The sequence below is a fragment of the Tiliqua scincoides genome, chromosome 1, assembly GCF_035046505.1.
Source record: "Tiliqua scincoides isolate rTilSci1 chromosome 1, rTilSci1.hap2, whole genome shotgun sequence".
Taxonomy (NCBI): Eukaryota; Metazoa; Chordata; class Lepidosauria; order Squamata; family Scincidae; genus Tiliqua; species Tiliqua scincoides.
In genome coordinates this window covers 196,015,696-196,024,823 of record NC_089821.1, presented here as the reverse complement: position 1 = coordinate 196,024,823, position 9,128 = coordinate 196,015,696, and the positions used below count along the sequence as shown (strand labels likewise).

The following is a 9,128-nucleotide window of genomic DNA, read 5'->3' as shown; positions in this document are numbered from 1 at the left end:
CAGTGAATTTGGGGTGGTGGGGAAAACCACGGAAGCGGATGGCAGATTAAAAGACATTTCTGCCCAACGTTGCATGTATGCAACAGGGACCAAATGTGTACACCTGTCAGCTGGGCAGAAATGGGTTAAAGTGGGGCTCAAGTATAGTGCTACTGCTACAATTGTACAAAGAGTGGAGTGCTTAATGACACTATGGCATTCTAGTGACCCAGACTGCAAAGGTCAGCTTTATTGTGCTATACTTAGCATGGCCCACATAACTACTTACTCCCTACCCTAAGCTGCCATTTTTAACTCATACCTGCACCCTGCCTCACCTCCTAGTACAAAAAGAGCTTCCACAGGAAGCCTGGTCTAAGGTTATCCTCAGCACCAAAGAGAATCCTTTTCCTAAATATTTAGTACTAAAATGGACAGGGGCCTTCATCAGGTTCATCTTCATAGAGTATAACATTTCCCCAAGAAGACAGTTAAGGTAACTAGAGTCTTTTTGCAGGTGGGGAATTAATCCTGGCAGTTTAGGAAATAAGCCAAGCATTCACCTCTTGCAGGCAAAGAAATCTAGCAGCTGTTTAGCAGAGGCTTCAAGAAAACCAAAATAAATAAAAACAATGCAAAGGGAATTATGTCCAGGTTATCAGTCCAAATAAATATATAAAAAAAAGATCTGGGCAAGCATTCACAGAAAATGAACTGGTTTCATATAGCCATAGTATTCTTCTGTCTTCAGAATTTGCCACAGTCTAAGTATGGACTGGAAATATTAGAGGATTCATTAGTGGGATCAAATTCAACATAGTTTGGCCAAACTAAATTTTTCAGACTTCAAGCTACATATGCATTAATCTTAGTTAAACATTGACTGCTTTTGCTCTTTTAGAATTTTTTTATTAATTAGGTTCTTTCTTCATCTTGCTGCTTTTATGGCCTAAAAAGAACTGAACCGCAGTCTTACATTTACATAGAAGTAAACCACACAGAATTAAACAGTACTTGCACAAAGTAAGTTTACACTAATCTGCGGATAAATGCCATTGAACTATAGAGGCAGTGACATCCCAATTCAATGCATATATGTGCAGAAGTAAGCCCTACTACGTTAAGTGGGGCTCACTCTGAAGTGCATATAAAACTGAAACTTTAGTCTAGACAAACAGCTTATTTACTTGCTGTTTTATTTCCCTGCCCCTGTTTTCCCATCAACATATATTTTGTTACCTGCAAAATCAGAGTGCTAATACATTCTAAAGCACACATAACAGGATTTTAAATCCTAGGAAGAGGCTCTAGGTGGTTTGTGCTAAGGACTAGGTTGCACCATCATGCATAAAATAGAACAAAGGACTAAGTGTCTATTTTTAAAGCAAAGTTTCTAGAATGTCCTGCGCAGAGGATACAAGGAGCTTTCTGGGAATGCTGGCTGAGAATTGTAAGCATCATTTAAATATTTTGGCAGAAATAATGCTTGAATCAGTATTTTGGTACAAAAGCCCTTTGAGTTTCTGAACATAATACTTTCAATGTCTTACTGATCAGCAGAGTTGAATTTTTTCTTATTAAGCCATTTCTGCCCAACATTGCATATAGGCAACAGGGACAAAATGGGTACACCTGTGGGTCCAGCAGAAATGGTTAAAAACAAAAAATAAAAATTCTTACATGCTTTTGTAAGCAAGTTTTGCCCAAAACATTGGAAGTATACAGAAAAGGTATGTTGTTTTACCCTGACAATATATACTAATATGTACACAGTACAGCAGAAACCCGTCAAGAGATCGCTTTCACAGAATTGTAAGTTGAAGGGTTCCAAAAATATCACTTAGTGCATGTCTCACAAACAATTCTATTGGATCATGTGTGCAGAAGTCACTGCAGGTCACCAAACTTCTTGCAGGCAACATATATAGGAATAGGCTTTTAGAACATCAAAGAAAATAAACTTCAAAACTACATAATTTTGTCAGGGTTTTACATCTTTCTCAAGAGAAGAAGACCTAGACTCAAAATGTGGATAAGACAATATATTTCTAACAGTGGCTGAGATACCAGCTACTCAGCTGCCCTGTGCATGGAGAAGACATCCTGAATAGAGTCAAGGAGAATCTGGTAGAAGAGCAAATGTGTCCTCTATGGTAACTGCCAGTCAAAGAGAATATGCCACCTGAAGTCATCATCTTTGTCCCATGTAGGCAATACCTGCCACCCCCACAAAACTTCAAGCTGATATTACGCCTGGAAAAATAGTAAAATATTTTTTTTCAAAGAAATTATATGAGTAAAACCATACATTTTTAAATTTGTAAACATGAAGAAATAGCATCAATCCAGATCTGATACTATCAGATGCAGTCTTCTGCTTTTTAAAATTCTGAGGGCAAGAGATTCCTTAAAGGAAGAGAGGGGCACTGAACAATGGAGCCAAAGTGTCTAAAAATACAGTCACATTAGCTCCATGTTAGAGTGGAGAATCACCTAAAGTAATGCCCTATGTGTCTCAAGGAGAGTCTGCTGCTTCTGCATCAGTGGTGTCTAAAGGAGGAAGAGAATCATTCATTTCCATAGTAGGTTGCATCTCAACTTCCAAGTTCTGATCAGTGTTTCCTTTGTCAGTGGCTTCTTCCTCAGACTCCTCTGCCAGTTTGTCCTCTTCTTTTTCACATAAGAAGCTGCAAATCATGTTAGGTCTGCTGTATGAGAAATCTTTGTCCTTGAGTTCTAGCCGTTCCACTCCACCACCTGGTCAAAGACAAACAAACATGTGAGAGGAAAAGAAACCAGGGACTTGATCGTGTGGGGAAAGAATGGTAAAAGGCACATTTATTAAATTCACTAAATACATTTATCCTTTGTCTCTCCATTCTCTTTTGTTCTCTTTCCTAATGTTAACATATAGGGTGCAAACTCTTCTGGGCAGAGGGACTTTTGTTTCTCTGTAAAGCACCACGTATATTAGTGATGATATATAGATAATAATAATAATCCCTAAGTTCAGGGGTTAACCATAGCCAAGTAATATTTTGAGAGGGCACTACATTAGAAATAGTGCACATTTCATATTTGGGGATAAAAACTATTAGAAAACCAAGCACATTAATTTATTTCCAGATTAATAAGAATTAGAGGGGGGAGATGGAAGAATAGATACATTTAGAAGTAAAGATAGTTTCATAAAGTTTCAAAATCACCTGTGCTCTCTTCTCCTTCCTTTTTCTCAGTCAGGAGTGTCCTTGTCATGTTCAGTTTCTTCATCGTATGGCACTTGTATTGTAGCTGCAGCTTTTGATTGCCTTCTGCATCCACTATAAAGAAAAAGACTACAGATTATTTTTTTGTGATAACTTTACTCTTTAAAATGTTTTTTCTTTTTTCTTAGCCATTTTTTGAGTTTCTTAGAAGCTAAGATACAAACAGTGTACTACCTACCTTGATCTTTGTTTTCTTCAAACACCACACAGGTACCAAGAGTATCTGGGAAAGACAACAAACATTTTGTAAAAGAAAGGTAGGCTTCTTTCTAGAAGATTAATAATCTAAAGAATCACAGCTACTATTTTTTTTAGCTATGTTTGCTTTTAGATGTTTTATTGTTATTTAAGTACTTGTTTTGAATTTTAAGTGTATTAAATGTTTTTGGTATTGTTTTAAGCTTGCACATGGGTGCTTTTTGAAGAAAAGTAGCAGAGAAATACCAGTCATTACCACCACGCATCATAAAGTCCCAAAAGTGTGTTTCATTGTTTTTTTGGATCCTGAACTATGAAAATTAATTCACCCATAACATGTTATTTTACCTTCATACTCCCCAGCAAAGACATATCTGTCTACCTGCAAAATGGGCCTCTCTGTGTCGATTCCCTAAAAAGAAGAAAACCCAGATACATTTACCAGATAGATAGTTAAATATGAATTACTTTTACATATACCTGATTCAGAGCATAACCCAAGCCTATTGAAATCTCTATAATTCATTGAGGGACACTTCACACAATCAAGATCCACTACTGTAGTGTTTCTCAACATTTGTCCTCCGCTGTACCACTTCATATGGTCCACCTATTTGAAGTACCACCAGGAGTAACTGGCGATGACATAATTGCCATTTATTTCTGGGTTGGGAGACCAGATGTGACACAACAAACACTAGTAAGAGACTCGAAGTGGATGAGAGGGCTTTTTCAAGCACAGAAAAGCGTGTTTTGGAGCTCTGCCTGCCCAGCCAAGCCTCCTACTATTGTTCATTGCATCACGTTCCTGGTCTTGCTTGCTGAGGCAAGGGTCCAGGGGTATCATGAGTACCACCAAACCTCACCTCAAATACCATTGGTGTTACTTGTATCGCTGGTTGAGAAACACTGCACTACTGTGTACAAAGACCACACACATGTCTATTTTGTCAATGTCTCTATACAGTGGAAAGTGATAACTGGCCATAGCTTCCCACCGTGAGTACACATAGCAAAACAGAAACACGAACATGATAGTAAATACCTTTTCCCCCAACCATAAATGAAGTAACACTTCCATTCATTTATCCTAGTTCAAAATATGAATTTTTTTCCATTCTCATTAACAAAACAGCAAACATTTTGTATTAATTATACTCACCAAAATCTTACATTTGTTCTCACATTTTTCCAGAAAGTCAGAATCAATTATTCCTGACAGTTCCACCATAACTAACTGTTCCTGGAAAAAATGTTCATGGAACACATTAAAATAATGTTGTTATAGGATCAAGATCTCTTTCAGATAGGATCCAATTTGAAAATATATTAATGTAATACAGTCAATTTGGTAACACCTACACACACTAATGTTTCATCTCTACATTGCAACTGCCCAGCATTAATACTTTCAGCCAAGTTTGTAGTGTCATGAGAGAGCAAGACTGCCTCTAGCTTCCTTCCAAGTACCAAGAAACTGGAAGTCCCAAACTTTGCTACAATGCAATCAAATGATTTGCATTTTACTCCACTACCGGTTTGCAGCTGTCACCAACAACTATGACATCTCAAGTCTCATAGTTGTACCTTTAAAAAAGCTCTCATACCTTTCCTTGATTGTTTGTGTACTACTTCACTCTCTCAACAGTAATTTAAGACACACAGATAGGTTCATAACAACACAATCCTATGCTGTTTACACAGAAGTAAATTTCATCTGCTTAGGCAGAGTATACTCCCTGGAAAACATGCACAGGATTGCAGTTTTATCACTGCCTGGAGTAAGTACCAACCACTTTTGGATGGCCCAGACATGAAATGACCTGATGTGGCTTGTGTCAGTGACAAAAGGCAAGAGGAGTGAGTGGTTAGCGGCTCTGGGGTGCCTTTCACTCCAAGTCTGCCACCCCCTCCCTCCAACCTGTTGTAGACATGAGCCACATTGACCTACTTCTTAAAAGTGAGTAAGAATCAGCTCACTGGCTTCCCTCCCTGCACTCTGCCCCCACATGGGTTTAAAGTTTAAACATAATGCATCCCTTTAAACTTTGTGTGAGGACAGAGTGTGACAAGAAGATCAGGAGCTTTTTTGTTGTAAAGATGGCAGTGGTGAGTGAGCAGCAGCATTGGGCAGTGGACTCCACTGGTCTTCTGTATTTATAAAGCAGTGGCTATGACTGGCATAAATAAATACACACTCTCAAATGCAAGAGGTAAGCAAAGTCAAACCCATACTTTGACTACCAAATGTGTATGCACATAATGCATAGGGTGGATGAGCAACATTGTGAAATAACAGCCGTTTAATCTACATTAACTGCAGCAATGAAGTACTTGACTGTTGTACTTTCTGCAATGTCACTTTAGCTAGGGATTAACTAATGTTGTCCCTTTCTGTGTTTGTAGAGGGAAGAGGAAAAGTAGTAGTTATCCCATACACAGTAGTACTTTTACATTGAGCAAGGTGTGATGAGGATGCTGCCTTTAGGGCCCAATTCGCTCAACTTTCCAGTGCTGATGCAGCCGAAATGCCGCCCCAAGGTAAGGGAACAAGTGTTCCCTTGAACACTTGTTCATACTTGACTGCTCCTCCTTCACAGCATGCCCCACTGGCAAGGTTGCATTGGCTCTAGAAAGTTGGATAGCATTGGGCCCTTAAACACACAGGCTACTGGTTAGGTTGAGGCTGAAGTAAGCATACTTCTTTTAAAGGCTCTTCTCCTCTGTATCAAGCATCTAAGAAAAAAAATAACAGCACACTCCTGTTGCATCCTTCAGTAGCAGTTTAACACCACATTACTGCTGCCACACTACAAATCCTACAAAGCAGCTGCCAGTTTAACAATAGGTCCAGAAATTAAATGCTGTTGAAAATGGACCAATACAAAGTAATGAAGGATGAATTTTTCACCATTTCACTGGGCTCGGGCTAGATCCCAGTGTTAGAGAATTTATTTGGCTTGCCAAAAGCCACACATTCTATGCTTGCTGACTAGTAATAGAGCTGGAAAGGATGCCCTAAGGCAGCTTCATGTGTTCAGGGTTTCTAGATGTCACTGATCCTAATTCATTTTTGTGGTCCTGCATATGAATCAGTTGAGAGATAAAGTCTTGTGTTCTCCCCAACATATAAATCTTAAGGAGGAGGAGGAGGAGCGGGAGTACTGTGGGCATGCGATGTGCGTTTGTGACTGCTGGTGCTGAGAGGAAAAAGGCACTTTGTGTATGCTCAAGGGTGCTCTTGTTTTACATCCCAAATCCTGGAGCAGACTCGTTGACAGTGAAGACAGCCGAGGTCAATGGGACTGAGGCTGCAATCCTATGCACACTTTCCTGGGAGTAAGCCCCACTGAATTCGATGGGGCTTACTTCTGAGTAGACATGCATAGGCTTGGGCTCTGAGGCTGCCCACACTTACAGCCCAATCTTGTGCACACTTTCCTGGGAGTAAGCCCCATTGACGCAAATGGAACTTACTTCTGAGTAGACATGCCTAGGGTGGGGCTGCTACTTGGGAGTAAGCCCCATTGACCATAACGGGTCTTACTTCTGAGTAGACGTGCACAGGCGTGGGCGCAAAGCCCCCCCCGCTTGTGGGCCTTACTTCCGAGTAAACCCGCGGAGGCTCTTGTTGCGCGGCCGCGCTCCCTGCGCACACCGGCCTGGCTGAAGGCGGCGAGGCGCGCGGCTCCTGCGCCTGGGCCCCGCAGCGCCGACCCACCTGCACCTCCTCGCCTTCCTGGTCGGGGGGCCCCTCCGCGGTCTCCATGCCAGCAGCGCCTCAGCGGCCCTCACGTGATCCCCTCGCCGCCATCTTAAGCTGCGCCGGGAGAGCCCTTCGCGAGCGGCCCGGGGAGGCTTCGCAGGCCCTGGTGGCCACGGAAGGCGCTTTCCGCCTGCTGAGCTCCAGGGACTGGGAGGCGCCGGCTGAGGCTGGAGCTTCCGAGGCTGAATCCTGTCCACGCTTACACGGGAGCAAGCCCGTTGACTAGAGTGGGACTTGCTTCTGAGCAGGCAGGCGGAGGACTGTGCTGTTAGCTGGCTTCTCTGCTCCCTCATCTCATGGTGTCTGCAGCAGTCGCCGGATTAGAGCCAGGGGTCAAGAAGGAGAGAGTGTTTCTGAGCGAGTGCAGAGTGTTCTCTACACCATGCCATCTAAGCAGCAGCAGCCCTGGTGCTGGTCCCAGGGGACTTAAATCATCAACTCCAAAAGTGGCTCTGGGTGGGCCAGTTCGTGTTCTAATGGGGGGGGGGGCAGTTGCTGTTAAAATACCAGCTATGTACGAGTATTTAGCATATACACACAAGTACCGCAACACTCGTGCAGTTGTATCTCCTCCCTAAAGGTACTGCACTTCTCCATGGGTGTCTTGGAGGTTGCGCATTTACTCCTGTGCAGGCCAGTTTCACATATGTAGCTCTATGTGCATTGATTTTTAAATGTACCACTCTAGCAGGGGTTAAGCAGTGCCACCAGATGTCATAACCTTGGGGGGGACAAGGTCCCCCCTAATTGTAGGACATCCTAGAAAAATGTAGGCCATGACAAAATAAAAGCTAAAAACACTTGTATATTAATTTCATATGGTTAATTTAAACACTCTATTACTTATTAAATTCAAAACTATATTATTAATTATAAGGCGGCTACGCACTGCCTGCAGTGGCCCACTCCTAGGGAAAAGGAGTACATTTAAGTTTTTTTCCCAGGACACAAGGCTAAGAAAGAGGACATGTCTTGGAAAAACAGGACCTCTGGTCACCCTGTCTTAGTGCTATGCCTGATACCAATGCATGCTGATTCCTGCCCATACCATTGGACTGCATGACATCATAGTACATCAGTAGGAGAAATCTAGCACAAGCAGTGGCTGCTACACTGGCATGATCATGAGAATCAACCTTTCTTTTCTGCTAAAAGCAGTGTGAAACAAAGCACAGCTTTGTACAGTACCTGTGATTCTCATTCTTATAGTAAGGACAAACTTGCCATTTCTATTTTCTGTTTTTTACTGACATTCAGTCACCAGAGTTATCTACTGATGATTCCCCTCCCCAATTGTTTAGAGCAGGGGTGTCAAATTCATAGATGGCCTGAAGTGATGTCATTAAGCACATTATGACCAGAAATAAGCATTTTTTCTCATTTAGGAACTCATTAGCTGCAAAGGACAGAAGAGAAAATATGATAGCCAAGTTACCTAGGTAGAATGGATCACAAGAACAGATTCTTAACCCAGCAAATGGTTGGGTGGTACCTGTAATATTTCAGCTAAGAAAATACTTTTCCCTTAAAAACATTGATTGCAACTCAATTAGATGCAAAATAATTGAAAAATCTGAAAATTGCTGAGACTTCAATTCCTCCACCCCAGAATTTGGGCAATTTATTTCATATTAAGAACATAAGAACAGCCCCACTGGATCAGGCCATAGGCCCATCTAGTCCAGCTTCCTGTATCTCACAGTGGCCCACAGTATTCTTCCACTAGAAGGAGACAAATTAGTAAAATTACTACTTGATTTTTAAAAAATGTTCTGAGCGAAGTTTAATTTGTGAACTTGCCAAGCAGTACAGTTTTATAAATCTGTAACTTGTTACAAATCTTGCTACAGCTTGTTTCAGATGGTGGATATAGGGGGGAGGTATTTTCTGTTTTTATCTCTGGTATTTATTGAACAATA

General features: G+C 41.5%; 1 protein-coding gene across 1 annotated transcript; it reads right to left on the bottom strand.

Moving 5' to 3' along the window:
- Positions 1-866: 866 nt before the first annotated feature.
- GTF3C6 (general transcription factor IIIC subunit 6) lies at positions 867-7,605 on the bottom strand. The gene is made up of 6 exons (XM_066610713.1): positions 7,165-7,605; positions 4,606-4,686; positions 3,792-3,855; positions 3,424-3,468; positions 3,186-3,299; positions 867-2,736 (listed from the first exon to the last, which is right to left on the bottom strand). The coding sequence occupies exons 1-6, from the start codon at positions 7,210-7,212 to the stop codon at positions 2,495-2,497; spliced, it is 594 nt and encodes a 197-aa protein (XP_066466810.1). The 5' UTR covers positions 7,213-7,605; the 3' UTR covers positions 867-2,494.
- Between the last annotated feature and the right edge of the window lie 1,523 nt (positions 7,606-9,128).